The sequence below is a fragment of the Mastigoproctus giganteus genome, chromosome 12, assembly GCF_048544385.1.
Source record: "Mastigoproctus giganteus isolate SK-2022 chromosome 12, ASM4854438v1, whole genome shotgun sequence".
Classification (NCBI taxonomy): domain Eukaryota; kingdom Metazoa; phylum Arthropoda; class Arachnida; order Uropygi; family Thelyphonidae; genus Mastigoproctus; species Mastigoproctus giganteus.
In genome coordinates, this window is record NC_143586.1 from 85,297,636 (window position 1) to 85,323,123 (window position 25,488).

Sequence of the window (25,488 nt, forward strand, 5' to 3'; positions counted from 1 at the left end):
AATTAAGTAATTTGGCATTAATTTGTATTGAGAATGAAATCACAAACAGGATTGATTATAACCGAACTAATATACAATTTCTCAGCCCAAAAAGAAAGAAAGGTCCATATAAAGGAGTATAAAAATACTTATTAGTTTAAGTGTATGTATTAATTTTGAATTATTCTTCTAGATTAGATATTTTTCTTATGTCATATAATTTATTTTGTTGTCACAATAAAATGAAATTAAAAATGTTCTTTATTAGTTTTTTATTTATATGGGGCTTCCAAATTCCATTTTGCCTTGGGCCCCATGAGGGTATAATGCACCCCTGCATATACAGGCTGAATAAATCTTGCAAGCTGCAAATGAACAACATTTAGAAGCGGTAATTGATTAAATGAATGACTCCGAAATTTATAGCACCTGTAAGGTTTTTAGAACTGCATATTATATTGCAAAACACGATCGACTATATTCTGAGTTGTGTTACAAATTCAAGAATTAAATGGCACTGTTATTGCTCACGGTTTGCATTCAAGATTAAGTGCTACTAATTTAATAGAGCATGTCGCAAGGCAAATGAAATTAAAATTGTGCCAACAAATTGTGGACATATGTGGAAACTTATCAATTCTCATTGATGAGTTTACCACTCTAAGCACTCTAATCTACTCTGATTATTTATTTAAAATGTGAAACCAATAAAATGAAAGATCTGCTTTATTTGTTTCTTGATTTAACCGTATTGAATTGCCAGATCAAACACTTTCACATAACAGAGTTTCTCTTAAAATGTCTTAAAAAATACGGAGTTGACAATTATTTGAAACACTGTTTGATTTCTTTTACAAGTGATGGAGCAACTGTTATGTCGGGCAGAAAATCTGGAATTGAAAATAAATTATTAGAAAAATATCCAAATTTGATCATATGGCATAGTTTAAACCAGTGATGGGCAAACTACGATCCGCGAGCCAGATGCGGCCCGCCACAGATTTTAAAACAATAGTATAGAAATTTTCAATTTCAATGTTTTAAAAAAATTCATTTATGGGCGTTCCATTTTTTGCATGTGCGAAAATTTACATAGAAATTTAAATATTTTTTGCATATGCAAAATATAGTTGTGATAATTTATATAGAAATTGATTTAAAAACTTTTGCATGTGCAAAAAATGGAACCCGCCCTAATAAATATGTATAAAATTATTAAAATATACTTATTTGCTTCTATATTTAAATTAAAAAAAAACAGAAACAAGATTTTGAAAGAAGAATTGATATACCGCTTACGAGTTTATATTAACGACAACAGAGGCGCTAATATATGTCCACATGACCACATCAAATAACATTAGTCTGTTCGGGAATGTGCGCGAACCTACTGTTGAATGGAAAGATGGCGGACAGGCCAATGCATTCCAATTTCATAAATGTTGAATGTTAGTGTCATGATGGTGAAATTATTAAAAATAGTATTGTTGTTGGTGCTTGTGAGTTTTATTGTGGATATTAGTAAAATATTTCAACCCCCAATATGTCTACTAAACAACGTAAAATTGATTCAGAGTACCGTGTTTTCAAAGATGAATGGACCTGGAAGTACTTTTTCACGGTTGTAAAGGATAAACCACTGTGTCTCATCTGCAATGAAACCGTAACAGTCTTCAAAGTGGCAGTGGCGGGAAATGTTTCCCACCACTTCACTTCTAAGCATAAAAATTCCAATTACGAAGCAATGTCTGAATATGAAAGGAAACGAAAAGTAGATCTTCGCAAAAAATTATCAAGTTAACAAATTTTTTTTAATAAGAAAAAAAAAAATAGTTCTCAGAAAGCAGCTACACATGCAGGTTATATTGTAGCATACAATATTGCTAAAAGTAATAAAGCTCTCTCTGATGGGGAGTGTGTTAAACACTATGCTCCAAGTTTGTGATGTTTTATGTCCTGACAAGAAAAAAGATTTTGAAACTGTAAGCTTATCCCGAAAAACTGACTTCTAGAGTCGAAGCCATAAATAAAAATCTGACATCACAGTTGGAGTCAAAGATTGGTCAATTTAAATTCTGCTCCATTACTGAATTGGCATGCATGCGGTCGTTAAAAGAAACAACAACAGGGGCTGATATTTTTAATGAATTTCAGGAAGGGCTTCCAACGTTGAAAGTACACATAACAAACATGTAATATTACGACCGATGGAACACAAAGTATGACAGGTAAAAAATCTGGATTTATTATTATTATTATAATTAGCCATATGGTGCAAGGAAGCCTGAGGCTTTTGCTGCACCAGCCAAAAAAAAAAAAAAACAAAAATTCTGAGTTAACCCTGAGAGAGAGAAGGGGGGGGTCAGAAATAGAAGGGAATCACCAAGAAAGAGAACAATGATGATATCCAGCTCAGGACCCTGGGTGTGCCAAGCCCATACTCACCAGATGTGAGCCCCTGGGGGTAATTTTGTTGGGATCTTTAATCAAAAATATCCCTGGAATAATGTTATCTTTCTACATTGCGGTGTACATCAAGATGCCCTGTGTAAATCTGCCTTGAATATGAAACCTGTGCTTGATGTAATCGTGAAGCTTGTAAATACTATTCGATCTCGTGGGCTTACTCACAGACAATTTCGAGATTTTCTTGAGTTCATGCAATCTGAATACTCGGATGTGCTGTATTACACGAAAGTTAGGTGACTGAGTGCAAGACGCGTCTTTGAGCGAGTTTGGCAGCTGAAAGAAGAGATAATGTCATTCTTCCATGAGAAACAGGGGTCTGTGGAGTGTGAAATATTGGAAGATACAGCATGGCTGTCGGACTTTGCATTTTTCACAGATTATCTCTATCACATGAACAAGTTGAATGTCAAAATGCAAGGAAAAAATCAATTTATTGACGATATCTGGGGCCATCTCAGAGGTTTTAAACTACAACTTGTTCTGTTTGCTAATCAGATAGCTAAGAACGACTTGTCTCACTTCCCGAGTTTAAATTCAATAGCCCCAGTAAATAAAGACAAACTTAAGAGCTACGAAGATGGCCTGAGAAAACTTCATCTTGAATTTGAATGAAGATTTCAAGACTTCGGTGCCGATGAAAAAGACTGGATATTTTCGGCATGCCTTTTAATATGGACTGTGAAGTAGTGAGGCCGGACTTGCAGCTTGAATTAATTGAATTGAAATCTAACAATCACCTCAAACAGTTGTTTCTCAATGTCCCAAAATTAGAGTTCTACAAGTGTTTGTCGAAATCAAGTTTCCCAAATCTGATATCTCACACCCAGAAAGTTAGTGCTATGTTTGCTTCATCCTATATATGTGAATAGGTGTTTTCTACAATGAAACTTCGAAAGAGTTGTATTAGAAACAGACTGACAGATAAGCATTTAACTTCACTTCTCAGAATCAGTACAAGTTCGAACCAGATTATGAGGAACTTTTAGAAGTGCAGTCACAACTACATTCATCGTGTTAGTATTAAAGAATTTTTAAAATATACTATTTTTTTGAGTCTTTATTGCGTTTTATAATAAATTACATTGGCCCGCCAAAATTTTTTCTTTTTTTTTTTTTGGCCCACTCCTAAAAAAGTTTGCCCATCACTGGTTTAAACCATCGGCTTGAGTTATCAGTTGGAGATGCAATATCAGAAGTTCATGGAATTAAACATTTTCAAATATTTATGGACAAGCTGTACACTTTGTATAGTCAATCTCCAAAAAAACAGAGAGAAATAGAATCATGCGCTACCAGCATCGGGGAAGAAATTAAAAGGATCGGGCGAATATTTAATGTAAGGTGGGTGGCCAGCTCCTTTAGGACCGTATTAGCAGTTTGACAAAATTTTGCGTCTTTATGCCATCATTTTGAAAATGCCATTAAAGATAAAAACTGAACAATCCATGTTCAACGGATTATATAAACGAATTTCATCCAAACAGTTTGTTCTTAATTGAGCCCTGATGTACGTACGATGTATTGTTTGAGCAATCGATTCTTCCAGTCATTGCAAAAAAGAGATATGGCAGTATATGCAGACAAATTGATCGTCGTACAATTCGTTACTTGGAATTTTTAAAAGATCCTCGAAAAGGAAAAAAAAAATTGATAGAAGCCTCAGATGCTATTGAAAAAATGCAATTATTTTCAGTAACATGAACATTAATTCATAGAACCAAATTCTAAATAGTATTATTAATAATATGAAGCATAGGCTGAACGTTAGTAGATTCTCTGAATTTACTGAAGGGATTTCAACTTCAGACACTATAAAAGAGTTGCGAATTCTTGAACGAAGCAAATGGCCATCTGAAATTGATCTTGGATTTAGAGAAAATTAGCATTAGTAGAGGCATACGATGCAAGAAAGCAAGCTTATGCAACATCAGCCAAAAAAAAAACCCTCCGATTTCGTCCCTCCATTTGTTCCAAATTGCCTGTCCAGCTCAGCCTTAAATTTATTTAGGCTATTAGCTTCCACAACAAAAGATGGAAGCCTGTTCCACCAATCAACTACCTGCTGGCTAAAGGCAAATTTCCGCACATCTGAAACAGAAAATGAGATAGAATCTCTCTGTATACATTTTCATGTGAAAACGTATACAGAGTATTTAATATATCTTTCACAAAATGTTTGAATGCCTACAGTTGTTATTTAGCTAATGGTGGTCGTAGCGTGACCACAGATTTGGAACATTTAAAAACTTATTCCAAAAATATATAGCTTGCAGTTCTTCTGAATGCGAGCGTGGCTTCAGCGGTATGAATTTAATATTAACTGAGAAAAGATCCCGTTGTAAGCTCTGGCTTATCAGAAATGAAAAAAAAAAAAATTATACTTATAATAAAAATTTGGATATTATACCTAGAAATAGTTTAGCTAAATTAGCAATTATTTATTCGAATAAAATAGAAACGGGCAATAAATTTTTTAAGAAGGTACGCAAAAGGTCAAGGACCGTTTCCTCGAAAAGACCGTTTTCCTAGAAATAGACAAGCCAGAGGAAATATACAGCAAAGTGGGCAGAAAGAACAGTGAAAACTCAGGGCTGACGGGAGTAATGGGGATTGGAGAAAATTAAGGGGAGGAGAAATTAGAACATACACTGTGCTGCCACTTTATTAGGTACACCCCTGCTGTGCTTTATATCCACAACTGTGGTCATGTGACTTGCAATAGTTGTGGATATAAATGCAGCAGAACAACCTTTCTAGTATCAGTTAAATGTACAAACCGTAACAAGAATGGGAAAAAGGAGTGATCTAGCAGACTTCAATTGTAGCATGGTAATAAGTGCAAAACGTGCTGGAAAGCATCTCTGAAACGGCAGTTCTCCTGAACTTTTTGCACACCAGTTTCAAAGGTGTATCGAGAATGGTGCAACGAACAGAAAACATCCTCTCAACGGAACTCCTGTGGAAGAAAATCACTGGTTCATGAGAGAGGTCAGACGATGGCTAGAATTGTGCAAGCAAACAGACGGTCCACAATGTCGCACATCACATCAGAATACAACCTTGGTGCGCATAACAAAATATCATAAAGGACCACCAGTTGCACTTTGTCGCAAATGGGCAACAACAGCCGATGGCCAGCCACATCACGTACCTTTGTTAACCAGGAGCGGATTAAGGTCGGTTGAGGCCCCGGGCGCAGAAGAAAATATTGGGCCCCTTAAAAAATAAGAGAGAGACAGGGAAAATAAAAATACATGTTAACCATTTTTTAAATAAGTAAAAAATATTATGTACTATTAATGTTTTATTTCCAATAAAATTTGAATATAATATATGTATAATATAATTAGTAATAGCATAATAATAATCACAAAGTTTTGAACTAATAGTTGAACATATTAGTTTAACTATTAGTTGAACTAATATGTTCAACTAATTTGTTGGGGTTTTGTGTGGGCCCTTCAGAAGTCGGGGCCCAGGGCGCGCGCCCGGTGCGCCCGCCGTTAAATCCGCCTCTGTTGTTAACAGTGAAGAACAAGAGAGCACATCTTCTGTGGGTGCAACAACACCAGCACTGGACTATTGAGGATTGGAAAACAGTTGCTTGGTCTAACAAGTTGAAGTTCCTGGTGCATCATGTTGATGGACGGCTCAGAATTTGGTGAAAACATGAATCCATGGACTCGTCATGTCTGATGACTACTGTGAAAGGTGGTGGGGGCAGTGTTATGGTGTGGGGAATGTTTTCTTGGCACACATTGGTTCCATTGATACCCATAGATTCGCGCTTGAATGCCACATTGTACCTAAACATTGATGCTAACCAAGTGCATCAGTTCATGTTGACAGTTTATTCTCAGTCAGATGGTTACTTCCAGCAGGATAATGCGCTGGTGCACAAAGCCCAAATCACTATGGAATGGTTCCAGGAACATGACAATAACTTTTCTTTGCTGCAGTGGCTGCTCAGTCCGCGGATCTCAATTGTATTGAACATCTTTGGGATGAGCTGGAAAGGGCTGTTTGCTACACGCCTACACCTCCGTCAAATCGCAAGGAACTGCGTGACACATTCATGTTTGCATGGTACTTCATTCCTGCACGTTTTCAGCATCTTGTTCAATGCCTAGGCAAATTCAGGCTGTTTTGAAGGCTAAACACGCTACTAGGTAGGTGTACCTAATAAAGTGGCAGCACAGCAGAAGTTGATATATAAGGAATTGAGTGGTGGGAAAATGAGTTGGTCTTTTTCGGTAAAGCTTTAGTGGTGTCTAGAGGTTGTGTAGTGGTCGTGTATTGGGGAGTATGCCAAAAGGGGTTTTGGAAGAGTGAAAATTAGTTGAGTATGAGCAGAGTAGGCTAAAAGGGTTTTGAGTGATTGTCAACTAGCCATAGTATATGCAAAAGGTTATGAAAACCAGATGGTCCACTAGCACCTGGATCCGGCCTGATAGTCCTAAAAGGGAGGAGGAAGAATAAGAAAGGGATCCACGAATTGCAAGCCCCAGAATGGAAAAATTGTCCTTTGATAACGGAACTGGCCCAACCTGGCTATGGGAAAAGGTACTGTAAGTACATTTTATTCATATTATGTCTAGTCCTAAAATTTGTCCTGAGAAGAGGAATTAAACCTTAATTTAAGAACTAAAAGAAAAGAGTCAATTAACAAGTGTAAAAAAAAAAGGGGGAAATTGATCTGATTTCTAGATAAATGCTGAGAACTGGTATTATTCCTTCCTGAGAACCGGAATTATTATAAAGCTTAGAATTTGTGCATACGAAAATGGTGTATTTATCATAGACAACTTGTTTCTGAAATTAATCTTTATTATCAATAGCAATAATGTATAAACCCATGCTTGAAACCTTTATGAATATTAAACATGTTGAAATTATGTCAGTTGTCTCACTTTACTCTAGTTTAACTTAAGATCTATGAATACCTATATGTAGTCAGTGGCAAGGTAACATAAAGTTAACCTAAATAAATAACAGTAGGTGAACAAAATATATATTTAAAAATAAATAATATACATACAATATAGCAAATCACAACGCCTACACCATATTCTTGTCGAACGTGTGGCAAGTTTGTTGTGTGGACTACACGGTTCACCATTTGAATTATGGAATCCAAATTTTTATGTCCGAACTTGGTTGCTGTCTCATCGTTCTGCTGTTGCCAATAAACAAAAAGGGCAGTCACACAAGAATACGTAATCGATCCTGTATGGGAATTGCTATGATTCTTCTGAATGGCATTTTTAATATTATTTTGGAGTTTTTCGTTTTTTCTTTTCTGATTTTTAAAATTTTTATTTAATAGTTAAATAATAAATACTGAACAAATATTCTAATCTTTGACTTATTTTTGCAAATGAAAAAAGCGTAGGTAACTATTTGTAGTTAATCAATGAGCTGTTCCGGTACTATTTTTTAAAGCAATACACCTCTGGCTATAAATGAGTACTGTTCTTCTAGGACTAATGTTATTAATGGAGTTCCTCTGGGCTCAGTGTGCCCACTGTTATTTTCTATATTTATTAATTATATTGATGAAGGCATATAAAGCTTATTGTCTAAGTTTCAAGATGAAGGTTAGCAGGGTAGTGAATGACAGGAATCATGGCATACCACTGTAACAAAAGCTACAAAAATTGGATGAATGGGTGGATCAGTGGCATTTGGTACAAAGGTACTGCATATGGGCAGCAATAATCTCAGAATAACATACCAACTGGATGGTAACACACTCAAGGTAGGGGAGAACAAAAAAAAAAGATACAATTTTAGTCCAGCAAGAACTTCTCTGAGTAGTATAGGCTGCTAGGATAGTTCAAGTGATTCTGTCAATGATATACTGTAATTTTGTCTGGCAGGGATAAGATGATTATTCTGTTGTATAAGACAATGGTTAAATCATTATGTCAATTAATCCTTAAACCTGATATTATAGTCTGTTACATCCACTTGCCAACCAATTTATTGTCTGGTACTTGCACATGTCAATAACTCATTTGTATACTCATTAACTATTAAGATCCATAAAGAGTACAGGGAAGTAATTTTGGTTTTGTAACCAAAAACATACCGGCTTTTCATACCGTCTAAGAAATACACTTCAATGCTTACATCTAAATTGATGTTAGATGAGCTATTGAGATGTGTGACAGAGAAGAAAAATGTATCAGATGCATAAAATTATCAGTTGATAGATATAAACTAGTCTGCAATCAAGTCACAGAGGAAGTTAGGCAAGCCAAGGAAGCAAAAAAAAAAAAAAAACAACAAAGACTTCTTTACTTATGTAAATACTAAAAGGAAGAATCACATTGGTCCACTTGATGTCAATGGTTTAACTGTTGATGATCATGCTCAGGTGGCTGAGAGGCTTAATAGGTATTCTGCATCTACATTCAAGCATTAAGAATTCTTTAGGGAGGGGATACCATAAATTTATCAAACTCTAACATGGAGTAAACAATTTTGTGATAACTGAGAGGAAAGTGGAAGAGAATGGTGCTGTGTTGCTTCTTTAACCAGTAACTCCATTATTTTCCCTGGAACAGACGTTAAACTAAAAGGTCTGTAATTACTCATGTCACCCATTAATTCCTCTTTGCGAATTGGGGATACATTTGCACATCTACAGCTCGCAGGGACCATCCCATGCCTCCCCTAAATCCAAAAATGCTATCATAATTATGGCTAAGGATTTGCTTACTTCCTTTAATATAATTGGATAGATCTTATCCATCCCAGCTGCCTTTTTTTAATGTTTAACTTCAAGAATTGCTCTTCCACTTTTCTCTCAATTATCATTTAGCTCCCCATTAGAGATGGATAAACTTTTGGCATCCACTTCCCTAAAGAATTCCCCATGTGTGAACGTAGATGCAAAATTATTCATTTAGTTTGACAGCAACATTCATTTAGGTTCATCAACTAAATGTCAGATCTACTAAATCAACTAAATGTTGAACCTAAATGAATCAACTAAATGTCAGATCTACTAAATCAACTAAATGTCAGATTGGTTCCTCAACTAAATGTTGATGAACCTAAGCAGGTTCATCAACAGCCGAACCATCGATATTAAGTGAATCAATCTGATTCATTCCCTTCCTTCCAGTGTTTTTCTTTGCATCCTTTGCTAAAGATTTCTGATTTCTACCTTAGCTTGCCTAACCTCCTTTGTGACTTGATTAAAGGCTAGTTTTATATCTACTACAGGCTTCTGTGTAGCCTGATAATTTATATGCATCCCATGCATTTTTCTTCTCTACCACAAGTCTCTTTAGTTCATCTGACAAGGTTTTAAATGCCTAAACCTTGAACAGTATTATTAGTCAAAGGCAGCCTAGCAATAAAACTTACCAGGGAAACCCTGGTGGGGTGGGGATAGAGGCTGGTACGATTTTGGCCATAAACACTAGTATGACGCCACTACAAGTTTTCCCGGTAAGAATTTTTAACCCAGTCCACCTCTGGTTGGTATGAAAAGCCTAGTAGCTTCTATGATTAAATCCTTGAATGCTTCCATTGATCTGGTGATCTGATTGAGGTGTATAAGGCCTTGAATGGTTTCAGCAGGCTCAATGCTGATAGGATACTTCCACTTGCTCAGATTAAGAACCTGAGGGGGGCATAGATTCAAATTGAGGAAAGACAGTTGTAGAATAGATGTGCAGAAGTTTGCCTTTAGCCAGCAGATAGCTGGAACAGACTTCCATCTGTCGTTGTGGAAGTGAATAAATTTAAGGCTGAACTAGACAAACATTTGGAGTGACTGGATGGGCAAAATGGGAAGGGCTTTTTTTTTTTTTTTTTTTTTTTTGCTGATGATAAGCTTGCTTTCTTGTATCATATGCTTCAACTAATGCTAATGCTAATTTAGAATTTAAAAACTATCAGACTACTGTAGTCACCTTTACAAAAGCAAAAACCTTTCCTTTTCCCTTGTAAATCCACTATCAATACACTGTGATCACTGCCACCTAGTAGTTCTTTTATTTGCAGATTCTTAATGCATAAATAATCACTGTTGATAATCAGATTGCTTTTCTGAAATAAATTGTCAGTTTTACTGAAGAACTCTCACCTCTAATGGTTTGTGTTTTTCACTTTCCATATGTTTTAAATCAGCAGCACCTTTATTTGCTACTGAAACAAATGTTCCAAATTTGCATGTTAGGCATTACACTTCCCAATCACTCGACCATGGTTGAAACATGGGAATTTCTTTTTTCAGGTCTTCTTTGAATGTACACTTTTTTTGGCATTGTAGTTAGAGTGGTAATTCCTATTAAAAAATATTACATTATTATTCAGTTTTATTAAGCTAATCACACTGTTTCTGAATTATTAGTCAATCATAACTAAATTCCAAATAGCAAATGCTTAATGTACAGTACTCACCTTATACAATCTGCAATAGTTATTAGGGTGAAATGATGGCTAAATTTTGGGTTGAATAATTTAAATTAATAAAGTTAAAAAACGAGATAAAAAATAAATAAATAAATTAATTAATTTGACGGAATTTTAAAATAAGCGCAAGGAGGCAGAAGTGCACAACTCCGTCCCTGGTTGTCATGAAGGAAAGTTAATTAAAAAAACTGAGTAATATAAAACTGATAAGGCCAATAGTCATAACGATGGACTTTCGTTTAGTTAAAAACGTCTTCAGTTGGCAAAGTTGAGTATAGAGTGAGCGCGTGCTGTATTTAAAAGAAATATCTATACTCCCATGATGCTCTTTGAAACACATGGGAATCTCAAATGTGAGAGATTCCAGACCGGGGAAAGATTGAAGGGGAGTTTTGCATTTATGATGTTAAGTTTAGAGTGGTGACGGAACCATTCAAAATGAGAGACTCATACTGGAGAATTTTGTAGCTAGTTTAGTTTAACTATAGTAATGGCGGAATCGACTAGGAGGGGGGTTGTGGTTGTGGGTTTGTACATGTATTGTGAGCTCGATGCTAGATTGTCCTGTTCTAAAACCGTTATAGTGATAGTATGCACACACACACATTAGAGGTTTTTGTGGAACCGAACTTTGTTGTAGTGCTTCCAATATAGCAAGCACTACAGTTTTGTTGGCATCTGTTCAGATTTATTATGTTGTTCATATCGCTTGTTGGGTACTTGTGTGTATCTTTATATGTATTGAATAAAGATCCCAGTTTGTTGTACGCTGAAAATATGAGAGTGATATCTGTACCTGTTGACCTCAGAACACATGAAATTTAGACGCGATATACACAGAGCAATATGGCTTTAATTGCTTATACTCCTAAAACCCAACGACAACAATGATTGTCATGATCATGCCATTACATTGTCACAAAAAACATTAAAAGACCAAAGTAACAATGTCAGTGGAGGGAAAAAAAATCATTTCATATTCTTCAGTAAACTGAAATCTCCCCACCACCATCCCTGATTCCTTTGCACCCCATCTCGGTGATGTTTTTTATTAAAAATAGTAGTCAGAGTTACTTTGCATGTTGCAACTCCATAAACATTATCAAATTTTATTTTCTTTCAGGATTAATTTGGCAAAGTAACAGAAGAAATTAAACCAAAACTCTTAGTCATTTAAAAACATCATATATTTTTATATTATCAACATACATACATGTATATACATGCACATATATACAAACAAATGGATACATACATGATCCATTGCCTTTAAAATAGGTTTAAGGCCATTTGTACAGATGTAATTAAAACATAATGGCCATGGCCAAGTTATAACATGGCTTTTATAATGAGCATTCTGGAGCCACATTTTATCACAGAAGTACAAGTCCCTGTACAACTAAAGTATTTAATTCTCTACACATTCATTTAATACACAAAGATTTGGCATATAATACATGAAACATGATCTGTGTGTGATCTTGCTACGAATGATGGTCACTCTTGGAAAATAATGACTGCAGAAGAAGGTCCAGAAGATTCAATACCAGACATCTGTAAAAATAAATGAAAAATAGTTTCATTTTATCTGCAGTTAATATCAATAAATTATGGTCAACTGTAGAGTAATTTTTGACTTAATAACTGATGGTTCTTATAAGAACCATCTAAAATTCTAAGACTTAGAAGTAAAGTTTGTTATAGTAATAAAGTGATCACATTGCTTTCTCGGAGCTGCCAAATGAAATTTTATTACTTAAAAATCACATACTACACTGTATTTTTTAAAAAAATTTACTGATGTTTTCTCAGAATCAGAATAATTTTTTAATGCTGATTTCAAAAATAATTTCCATTTGTTACCATCATGTCAGATTTCTTCAAAAATCACAAAAGAAAATTAGATTCTTCACAAATTTTTATAAATTTGGCAGAATTTGTACACTGAAATTATAAAAAATGCAATTTTTACCAGACAATATATATTTAAATATACATTGAAAAGACTATTAAAAAGGGTATTCTGGGTAAGAAGTTCACTAAACACTCACCTCTCATTTTAAAAACTGGCCTTTGATAGGTCATATTTTTATTTCTTTTGATTTTTTTTGCCCATCCTACTTTACAGTCCCGCTTCAGCATCCAGCAATAGTCAGTCATCATGTTAACTTTCCGCCTCCCTTGGTACCTCTTCTCCATGTCTTTAATGTCCTTGTGAAACCTCTCACCCTGAATCTTCACTAACACTTTCTTAGAAAACTTCATATCTTTCCTTATTGTAACTCCCAGATACTTTTCTTCTTCTTCTACTATTTTTAATTCAACTCCACCAAGTTTATAATTTATTCGGAGGTTGCTATTCCCCAATTGTAAGACCTTGTATTTAGTAGCATTAAAACACAGTTGCCACGTCTTTGACCATCTCTGAAGTCTGATCAAGTTCTCCTGAAGCAGTGCTGCTTGGTTCTGATCAATAACAACTCTATGAATCTTTATGTTGTTTGAAAATTTTAGCATCATGCCTTCTATTCCTTTGTTAATGTCATTTATGAAAATAAGAAACAGTAGTCCAAGTACTGATCCTTGAGGGACTCCACTCCCTCAAGATCAGTACTTGGCCTTGTTAAACCAATATGAAGAATATCCATTAATCACAACCTTCTGCCCTGCAGCTACCTAGCAATCCACCTTAGAATCTTACCAGCAATCACAACCTGCTCAAGCTTATTCAGTAACCTCTCATGATGGACCTCGTACAATGGTTTGCTAAAATTCAAATAAACTACGTTGAAACTTTTCCCTACATCCCTTAATAAAGCCATGTTGTGTGTCCTTCAGAATGCCATATCTATCTAAATGTTCCTGGATTGTACTGTTAATCTTTTGCCTCTAAGATTTTTCCTACCACCGAAGTCAGACTAACCCATTTGTAGTTACCAATTTCACTCTTATAACTGCCTTTATGTACTGGTCATGCGTTGGCACTTCTCCAACGTATCACCGTAATTTCAAAATCACTAATTTCATATGACTCAGCCTCACTCACAAAGCCTGTTCTCAGCACAAATGGTCTTTCTTTATTGACAAAATGTTGGCAAATCCAGGAGTGTTAGACCTATTGGAGACATTTGTGCAGCTGAATGCCTTCTCCTGATGGTCAAATTATATTGTCAGTAGTCATTTACATTTCACCTAACCAAAAAAGATTTAACACATCATTGAATTCATCCATTTCGTTTTACTTCCTTACAAGGAAGGAGCTGCATTGCTACAATTTTCTCACAAGAAATGTGGCCAAATACCAATGATAGTGAAGATTTCAATGTTAATTTTGAAGATACTGAATCCAAACCTCTGACTGATTTCTTAGAAAATAAATTTGGACTAATGTTAAATACTTCTAGATCTGTATCAACTCTAATCATGGAACTAAAAATTTGATGCTGTGTTTAAAAAACATTTACACTCTTTACAATCTAAAGTGTATGTATCATATTTTAGCTATCACAAAATCCATTGTAAGTAAATTACCTATTGAACATGTATTGCAACTTCAAATTCATGAAACTGTTGAAAAAAAATAAATGCTTCAAAATGTTAAATGTGTTTGGATTCTTTTCATTCTAAACCTCTTTAACCTCGCCCAAGCCAAGGATGTTTTCACATAAAATAAAACATCTTTCATGTTTACAGGGTACACATGGTATTTTTTTTTTTATGAATGTAGTCCTAAAACTTTTCAGACACATTTTATTTGTTAATGTTCAAGTTTGTGCTGCCAAATGGAAGGTGACTATTATTAGGATAAACAAACTGACACAAAGAATGGTTGACAGAAAGTTTTGTTACTAATAAAAACTTTATGGCAAAAGGTTTGGAATTTATAGCATGGAATTTTTAAGGGGTATTTTCATGCTATAGCCAAGTTAGTTTTATCAAGAGCTGTGAAATACAAGAAAATTTCAGTCAAAATACACTCAAATTATGAAATTATACAAATCTAACATCACATATCTTGAAATTGGAGATGAAGAGTTCCATTACGGTATGTATTTAGGGAAGACAGAAGGAATGGTGAGATCATGCTTCTTATCAAAAGCAGCCTGAGTGTCAAAAGAGCTTTTGCTGAGTCAGAAATATTTCTGCCAGCATAGATGTGGCCACTGTAGCTGAGTGGTCAGGTGAAGGAGCACATAAGTGCATGTGCTTTGAGTGACCGGGGTTCAAGCCATGACTACTATGGTGCTGTTTCTTGTATTCTCTCTATCTTTTGAACTCCTATGACCATGTGGTCATTCTGGAGTATAAACAGAAAATTTGTTTAAATTTTCTGTTTATACTCAAAGGTTAGTTTGAAGCAAAGGTATAATGGGAGTGGAAGTAATCTAGACTAGAAGATTGTGAAGAATATAACGATAGTGTGTACGTGCAGATGGAATGGGCAAGCAAGTGTGACTGTCTTATTATGGGTGGCTTTAATATGCCCCTAACTGATAAGAATAAGTGGGAGGGAAAAACTTTCCATGGGGAACAAAATTTTAAAATAAACTAGATGAAGATGCGTTTAGGGCTAAAGCCTCAAGCTGCGAGCAAATTTAGACTATGTATATATTAATATTCTGTATATTATATTAATACTAGTATATATTAATATATACAGCCATTTCTGAATAAATATTCTGTTTATTCAGAAATGGATGTGTATTAATGATGCTACTGCACTTAATATATACATAGTATAAACTAGATCAGTGTTTCTCAATCTTTTTACTCTCGTGGCACATTTTCCAAAGAAGAAAAATTTTGCGGCACACCCTTTGAGAAACACTGAACTAGATGATTATTTATACTAGCATGTTAGAGAAAATACTAGGGATAAAAATAGTCTTGACTTTATCCTTACTCATGAATTAGATGACATCAAAGGGCTTAAAGTACAGGAACCATCGCCAGGTAGTAATCACACAATCGTTAGTTTGAAGATAAATAAAGATGTTGCAGTAGTTATAGGTAAAGGCGTGGGCTTTAATTTCAGAAAAGGGAACTATGGCAGTTAAAAGGTACTACGTGACATATATTAATTGGACAAATACATTAGAATTATGGAATACTTTTAAAACAATAATCACAAAAGCTATGAACACATATATACTGTTAAGAAAATATAGCACGAGGTGGATTCTGAGATGAAGGAATATGGAGCTGGCCAGTCAAAGAGAGCAAAAAAAAAAAAAAAAAAAAAAAATATATGTGCGTAAGTTACAATGTGATGAAAAGTACTGAAGCTTATAAGAGGTACAAAATGAGGGAGGCCATGGCTGAGTATGAGAAGGAACTGGCTAAGAGAGCAAAGAATGGAAACACAGAATTTTGCATATATGTGAATACAAAGAAGAAGAAAATGAATCAGATCAGACCATTGTGTACTGGGTGTAGGAATGTCTTAGATAACCCAGCTGATGTTGCTGATCAAATGAATAGATATTTTGCATCAGACTTTATTAATGAAAGAAAGACCCTTCACAGTGAGAAGAGGATGTGAGTGAGATTGAGCCATATGAAATTAGTGATTTCCAAATTATAGATGGCTGTTTATTAAAACACTTTCTAGCCTAAAGGCAAGTAAGGCTCCTGAAAGTTGATGGCATATACTCAATAATTTTGAGGGAAGCAACCAGACTGTGCACTGAACTACTGATGTTAATTATGAGGGCATAATTGGACTCTGGAGAGATTCCATAATTGGAGAAATGGCAATGCCAATTTCTCCAATTATGGAATCTCCAATATATTTCTCCAATTATGGAAACTGAGTGATCACTGAATTATGACCACCTACCTAATACTACGTAGGTCCTCCTTTTACCCTCAGTATAGCAGCTATCCGACGAGGCATTGATTCAATTTGGGAGGTATGGCCAACCAAGCTGTGTGTAATACGGTCAGCAATGTAGGTATGTAGGTGATTGGTGTATCCAGACGCCTGATATGCTTTTCCAGTGTCCCACAAGTGCTCTATGGGATTGATATCAGGGGGAGTTCGGAGGCCAATCGATATGCTGGAAGTCAGAACCATGTTACTCAAACCATTCCTGCACATCAAGTGCCCAATGGCTCAGCGTATTGTCATCTTGGAAGACACCATCGGCATTTTGGAAAAATTGTAACATAACGGGGTGTACGCAGTCAGCAAGCAGTTGACAATAGCGGAGACCACTGATACAATGTTCCTGCCAGTGAAACATGCTCCACACCATACAACCGCCTCTACCGGCCTGCACTTTTGATACCATACATGATGGATAAAGAGCCTCATGTTGTTGATGCTAAATCCTTAAACGGTGTGGAGTAAATAACGTGACTCATCCGACCAGCACACCTTCCAGTCTTCTAATGTCCAATGCTCTTTGCACCAGGCAAGTCTTTTATGCCGATGAACCTTGGTTAGGAGAGTATACCATAGGGAGAGTATATCATAGGTTGGTATAGCCCATATGTGCAAGTGTGCGATGCATGGTCATGCCAGATATTGTTCTGGGTTGGCCCATGTTGTATTGGGATTGGATAGTCAACTCTTCAACAGTGTTGCGCCTGTTTGCTTGTATGAGTCGTCGGACCCGGTGCTCACCTCTAACATCAACCTTTCCTGAACTTTGCAGTTTTGTCATTGGGTCGTTGTTTGACCATTTTGATGCCAGTCCTGGTACATTTTAATTATGGCAACTCTCAAACACCCCATCAGTTCAGCCGTTTGGGAAATCGAGGCACCAGATCGTTGAGCACCCACAATCTCTCTTTTATTAAAGTCCGATAAATCCTTCCTTTTACCCATCGCACTCGGAATTTTACTACCTACTGAACCACTAACACCTTATCTATGCTACGTAGGTCGACTATCTCCGCACTCTCGTACCTCACGTGGTCAACGGGTTGCATTCAGTTTTAATATGGGTTGTCATAATTCAGTGATCACTCAGTGTATAAAGGCTAGTCTGGTTAGTCTGTCTTCAGTGGTCGGGAAGATTTTAGAGACAATGATTGAAGAGTGCAAAACAGGACCATTTTGGTAGAAATGGCATTCTGAAGGACAAACATGACTTTTCCCTTAACAACAACATGATTTTGTTAAGGGAAAATCATGTTTATCTAAGCTATTTTGAGACAGTTACTCAGTTACGAGCTAGATGTAGGGAACATTTTGGAGTGAATGGATGAGTGAAATGGGAAGGTTTTTTTTTTTTTTTCTTTTGTTTTTGGCTGATGCTGTATAAGCTTGCTTCTTGCATCATATGCCTCTGCTAATCTAATTTCCACACAGTTTATTTTAGAAAGGAATTTGACTCTGTCCCTCATGAGAGGTTACTGTATAAGCTGGAACATGATTGGATTACTGGCAAGATTCTAAGATGGATTGTAGGGTGGCTGCAGGGTAGAAGGCAGAGGGTTGTGATTAATGGATATTCTTCACATTGGTGAAACATAAGTGGGGTGCCAAAAGGATCAGTTCTTGGACCATCTTCGATTGACTGTTGTTCCTGATTTTTATAAATGACACCGACAAAGGGATAAAGGGCATAATGTCAAAATTTGCAGATGACAAAGATTGGGAAAGTTGCTAATGATCAGTTCCAAGCAGCATTCCTTCAGGAAGACTTGAACAGGCTTCAAGAATGATCAGAAAAGTGGCAGTTATGTTTTAATGCAGTAAAGGCGAAGAAGAAGAAAGAGATCTGGTAGTTTTCTGAAAGCGATTTGAAGTTTTCTGAGCAGTGTAAATGGGTGGCCAGGATAGTGCATGGCATCTTATTGATGATTTATCAAACAATATCCTGTAAGAAGAGGGAGGACATAATCCCACTGTAACTGTAAGAGAGTATTTGGAATACTGTGTCCAAGTATGGAAACGTCATCTGAAAAACAGACATTTCTTGAAAGGATTCAAATATGGGCAACTGTACAAAGAAAGACTTAGATTACGTGATAAGAGCTTGGCAACCAGCACCTTAGAGAGGATATGATTGAGGTTTATAAGGCTCTGAGAGGAGTTAGTAAAATGAACGAAGGCAGAATTTTCAGTTATAAAGAATTCCAGAACGAAGCACCATAAATTCAAATTATAGGGAAGAGGTTTAGATGAGATTATAGGAAGATTTTTTTCCCTAGCCAATGAGTCGCTGAATACTGTAACAAGTTTCCTCTTCAGATAGTTTGAGGCTGACAGTTTGAAAAAAATCAAAAGTCAACTGGATAGTTACCTACAATGGCAGACAAAAAAACTGCATCACCTTAAAAAAAGTAACATTTGTAGTGAAACGTATAAGATATTGTTTGATTACAGTCATTTTGTTTGTCGCAAAGCAAATGTATTGCATCAAATAACACTTCTATTGCATCAGACAGTAATTGCAAGGTACTGCATCAGCCATTTCTATAAATACGCTGTTGGAAGGGTATACAATGCTAATTAGTATCCTGTTTTGCAGAGGTGTAAGCATGGCTCCATATGTTCAGTTGACACCAAGAAAAAAAGTGTAGCTGTTGCTCTGTCTGAGGAAAGGCTTTCTACATGTGCTATTGCTGATAAAATAGGCTGCCACCAGTCAACAGTATCCTGGGTACTGAAATTAAAGTGTGAAACCGGTGATGCGAAGAGACCTGGATCAGGCCGTAAGAGAGAGACTACGCCTTCCCAAGATCAATATTTGAAATGGCTATGCCTTTATAATTGCCATGCTAGTGCTCCTAATCTAAAACTGGACATTGAGATGGCCTCTGGTGTTGAAACAAGCGCAAGGACCAACCTAAAGATGGCTTTCGGAATGTGGCCTGCATGCCTATCAGCTCAAGAAGAAGCCTTTGTTGACCCAACAAATGAGGGAAAAGTGACTTGCTTGGGCTAAAATGCATGTTTCATAGACAATAGATCAATGGGACACCGTCATATTTTCTGACGAATCGAAATTCAACCTGCATGGCTTGGGAAGTGATATGCCAGAAGGTGATCGGAGGCATACCATCCTGACTGCATAACAAGTCTGGGGATGCATAAAGGGGTGGGGGCAAATTAAGCTTATTAACGGAATGGTAAATGCAGAAACCTACACTGTTGTCTTGGAGGAGTGCCTGAAACCCGTTATTAGAGATCACCACAAAGACTCCAAAAATTCATTTTTCGACCGGACTCAGCACCTTGCCACACAGCAAAATTGGTATGTTTTATGCTATTTAGATTTAATGAGTTTGTCTTCTTGTCTCACAAGGCTTAAAACATACCAATGTTTTCCCTCTTTTTTCTCCCTTACGATGCAGTCATACCTCAGAAATGCTGGCATTACAGTGTTGGACTGGCGTGGCAACAGCAGTTCAGATTTGAACCCTATTGGAAACTGCCGGTACACAACGTTGTCTAAAATTGCTCAGAAGAAGCCAACAAGTAAGATTCAGCTGCAGGAGAGCATTGTAAGGATGTGGTACCACGAAATTGGGCAACTATATATCCAGAAGTTGATTAACTCTATGCCAGATCGTTGCAAGGCTGTAATTGCAGCTCGAGGAGGAACAACAAAATACTAAAGACTTATTTTGCTGATTTACAGTACATAATACTATTACGTTAACTTATCATTTCAGTTTGTACACATAAATGCAATAAAATGTATGTTTGGTTGTCATGATTGTCATTTGCATGATTTCTCATATTTCCATTAATTACACATTTTATCCTTTGGGAAGATATTTATGGCAATTAGGTATATCAGGTGGGGTCTTTTTATTGGATTTCATTCACAGAGATATATATCCCATCTAACAAATGCATTTTGAACATTTCTGAAACCCACAATGCAGTGCAAAATACATTATTTGTAAAATTCACAAGTGATGTAGTTTTTTTGTCCACCACTGTATGTTTGTGGAAATCATGTCTTAAGCAGATAAAGTGTAACATCACTGGCGGCACCAAGTTTCAAGTTTTGCAGTACAAAGAAGAAGCCTATTTTAGAATGCCTATGGGTAACAAGATAAGTTGTAGATATCTCATTTCTGCTGTAGTTGCAGCTCAACATTAAATGGATGGTTTGTGGTAGCCTTAAATGTATGCCTTTTGCAACACCTTGAATATGGAGACGAGAGATCACAAGGCATCGTGAAGGCAGCTACTTTCATATGGTGTATATATCAAGGTTTAAAATGTTAGTGGGTAAAAAGCTATAGTGTATCCCAATGTACCATCTTATATTGCTCTGGTTGCCACACAATGAGGGGCCTGCCAATTCCCAACCACCACAAATGAGTTTTCAGAATTAGATGACGAATCTGGTGAATAGGATAATGAAATTACACCTCAGAGACACCTGCTCAAATAAAGTGCCACATTTTTGTAACCAGCAAGAATTGGATGACCTATTAAAAGACTTGGAACTAATCAGATCCAGTTCAGAGCTCCTGACATCTTGTTTAGAACAATGGAATCTAATGAATAATCCTGGGCTGAAAGACCATATATACAGGAAAAGAGATGTCATTTCTGCATATTTTTACATTGTGCTATTGTTTCAATTTGATTGATCATCAGGAAAAAAATCATATTAGTCACAATCCAAAAGAGTGGAGTCTCGTAGCCAATTCAAGTAAAAGTTTCAAAGTTGCATTTCTATGATTTCTGTTGTGCACTCTGTTCATATTAAAGAAGACTATGGAAATGTGAAGCCCATGTTAGAGAAGATCAATCTGTTAAAGAATTGGATCCTCAAAGTGATACCTTCACACACACATACAATCTATGTTTCCAAAATTATCAGATGCAAAAGTGAAAGACAACATATCAGTGTTTAGCAGTAGCAAATGATATAAAGAAGAAAACGTATATAACATCAGCGAAAAAAAAAAAAAAAGTACACCATCACATTACCTATCCATGTCCATACCCTCTAATAATCTGTATAATCCTTCCTTAAATTTATTAAATGTACCTACTTCCACAACATCAGATGGAAGAGTTCCAACAATCAATTACAGGTGACCCCCGCTTAACGCTGATAGTTCGTTCCGGGAAAACAGAGCGCTAAGTGAATCCTCGCTAAGCGAGCCCATATTCCCATAAGGTAACATATGTATTTGTGAGTTGCGGTCTATTCCATAGGATATTTTCTAATCAATAATAAATGGTAGTGAAAATATGCACCAATGTCGATTAAAACTATTTAATATTCAAAATTTTGTACATATAAAATATTCTACATTATATACACATATAGTTATGAGGTAATTAACTAACGAAAATCATGAATTTATTAATTCGATGGCCCTGTGCTCTCGAGTTTTCGTATCTTTGGACTGAAAAATGTGTCAATTTTGGGTTGTGCTTTGGCCCTCTTCCTCTCATTGTACAACATCATGTAGGGATTCATTTCTTTCTTCAAATTTCTTATTACCTTGGCACTTTGTTCCATGTAGGGGTCGTTCTCCCGGAAATAATCACACATTTTTTCGAAGTGTTCAAAAGCTTCACTAAGTCCTTTTGAAGTCGGCGACTTCATCGGTTCTTCATCTATAGTATCTTGATCATCATCTCCCTCAATAGCAAGCTCTTGTTCTTTTATAATTTCCATTAGTTCTTCATTAGAGAGGCCATCCCTGTCGTTGTCGATCATCTCTTGTACGATGTCTTCGTTATTTTCGTGTAATCCTGCTTATTTTCCGAGCTCAACAATTTGTGTTTTAACATTTTCAACGGAATCATCAGGTTCCTGGGAATGCTTTATGCAATTTTTCCAAACTTTCCTCCACACTCCATTCATGGTTTTCTGAGTCACTTCATCCCAGGCACTTGAAATGTTGTAGATGGCGGTTTTAATGTTATAGGATTTCCAAAACTCCTTTAAGCTCGGTACATTTTCAGTGTTGATGGCTTTAATAGCTTGGGAAAAGGTGTTTCCTTATGTAGTACGCTTTAAATGTTGCAATTACTCCTTGGTCCATTGGTTGGATCAGAGACGTAGTGTTTGGAGGCATGTAAAAAACTTTTATGTGATTGTTCAAGTCTTTTAAGCTTTCTTTGCTTGGGTGTCCTGGTGCATTGTCCATGATTAGAATAGCTTTATAACCAATGTTATTTTTTGCACAATATTTTTCCACTGTAGGACAGAAGAACTCAGCATACCAATCAATGAAAAGCGGTCTGGTTACCCAAGCTTTTTTATTAGCCTTCCAGATTACAGGTAGGTTTGATTTAGCTAAACCTTTAAGAGCCCTTGGATTTTCGGAATGGTAAACTAAAAGGGGTTTTAATTTAAAATCCCCCGCAGCGTTACCACCCAACAACAAAGTTAACCGATCCTTCGCCGCTTTGAAGCCTGGCATGTTTTTTTCTTCTTTCGATATGAAACTTCTTTTAGGCATTCGTTTCCAAAAAAGACCTGTTTCATCTATGTTAAAAACTTGTTGAGCAGTATAACATCCCTCTTTAATAATTTTAACAAATTCTTTTTTGAAAGTTTCTGCTCCTTGTTGATCTGCACTTGCAGCTTCTCCCTGTATTGCTACATTGTGCAGGTTATAGCGCTTTCTAAATCTATCAAACCAGCCCTTACTAGCGTTAAATGGTTCCACATTTTTTTCGGGGTGAGCTTCCTTTAAATCTTCATATAGGCTCTTCGCTTTTTCTTTAATAATAATTGAACTTAATGGAATTCTACGTTGAATGTTGCCTTCAATAAAATTATGTAGAAGTTTCTCCATTTCAATCATAACAGCCGGCCTAGCCCTGGTCAATTTAGTTGCCTGCAGGGGAACAGCTGTTTTTCCAGCTGCTAAAATTGATTATTTTTTATGATTGTTCTTACAGTTGAACCTGCCAGTCCTAAATTATTGCACACATCCACTTGTCTTTGACTGGAATCAATTCTCTTCAAAACGTCTAATTTAATTTTCAAACTCAATGTTTTTCTTACCTTTCCAATCTTTGCACCGTGTCCAGACATTGTTGCTTTTTCATTCTTATCCGCCATAACTCTCTGCAAATGTAACTGCGTTGCACTGATTGTGATACGATGTTCGAGTACAGTAAACTGTCTGTATGTCTAACACTGTATGCACTGAATGATATCTAGAATTCCTCTGGCAAGTGAGCTGAAGACGGTGACAAATGTTTTATTTATCTGAAAAGTTCGATTTTACCGTGCAGTAAAATCAAATGGTTGTTTATTGCAGGAAAAGTACTGTAAATCACAATTATGGTGTGACTCATGGAGAATGTTTATGGAATTTCCAAAACAGTAAAACAAACAAATTTTATGTACTTCGGGTGACCACAAGGTCACAGGAGTTCAGAAGACAAGAGAATACTGTACAAGAAACAGCATCGCATTTAGCACTCATGGGATTGATTGTGTGTAAAACATTTCGCAAGTTATAGTTCCCACAGTAAAACAAAAGAAGAGATAGGGAGTAAATCTATTTTTAGTATCTTTCTATTACAGGTCAGAACAGAAAATGCAGACTTCGTAACAACATATGACACTGGATGGTAAATTTTTTCAACTTGTGTACTAAAAAAGAATTTCTCCCTTGAAACTATCCACACCAAGAAAATAAGAGCATACTGAAAGTTTCAATTTTGCACATAGAGTAGAAATTATAAAAATAATTACTGTAGTTAATTTCATGGTGGCTATTTTCTCCTTTTGCCAAAAAAAAAAAAAGGCTCAAAACAGACTGGACTGAAGATGGATTTGCCAAAAATTCAATCTGTACGCTAGTAAAATAGCATTACAGTGAGTTTTGACAGCGTTATAGTCAGATACGGGTTATAATGTAAGAACAGCGTTATAGCGAACTGCGTTATAACGGGGGCCTGCTGTACTCTCTGTTTGAAAGCAAAATTTTGCTCATTAATATTTGTTGGTCCACAAATTTTTGGCTTCAATACACAACTGGAAGGCAAAATGCCTGATGTTAAGCTAAATGATTGGCAATCATTTGACTTTGTGATGAATGGCTTTCTTCGTAACATTAAGTGAAAATTACAAAAAATCATTTGATAAGCTGATTAAAAATTATGGAAAAATGGAATGCAGAATGTTAATCAAGCTCCATTATTTTCACTCTAATCTGGATATTTTCAAAACAAATCTGGGAAATGCTGATGAAGAGCATGGGGAGAGAGATTCCACCAGGACACACACACCATGAAAAAGAGAAGCCAAGGAAGGTGGTCTTAAGCTAGGATGGGCAACTATATCTGGTTTTTGGTTGGGGATAATCACACTGATCAGAAAAGATTAATGCTTGAATGTTTGGTTTGGTTTGGGTTTTATTGGTGCATTAGCAACTAAGGCTATAATGCGCCAAGACCAGGACTTGAATGTACATTTTTAAGGAAATGTTAGTGTTTATTAACCCAAAGGAAGTTTCTACATTTTAATTTGTGATTTTTTTTTAGCTTGCTCTTTACTTCTAATAAACAACAAGCTGTAGTAATGATTAATACTCTATTCTGTACAAAAGTTAAAACATATATTAATAATAAATCTGTTTTAATTAATAAATATTTAATTAAATTAATGCATATTTACTTTTTTTTATTTATAGTCAAATCATTAATGCTATGCA

The 25,488-nt window shown here is 36.0% G+C and overlaps 1 protein-coding gene across 5 annotated transcripts in view; it reads right to left on the reverse strand.

Annotated features, from left to right (window-relative positions):
• Positions 1-12,229: 12,229 nt before the first annotated feature.
• LOC150077241 (sorting nexin-19-like) overlaps positions 12,230-25,488 on the reverse strand; it is a 266,545-nt gene continuing 253,286 nt past the window's right edge. For all 5 annotated transcript variants that reach the window (XM_090386300.1, XM_090386297.1, XM_090386298.1 and 2 more), the window contains one exon: positions 12,230-12,432. In XM_090386300.1, coding sequence (XP_090242426.1) covers positions 12,363-12,432 — 70 coding nt within the window. In that variant the 3' untranslated portion in view covers positions 12,230-12,362. The remainder of the gene's footprint in view (positions 12,433-25,488) is intronic.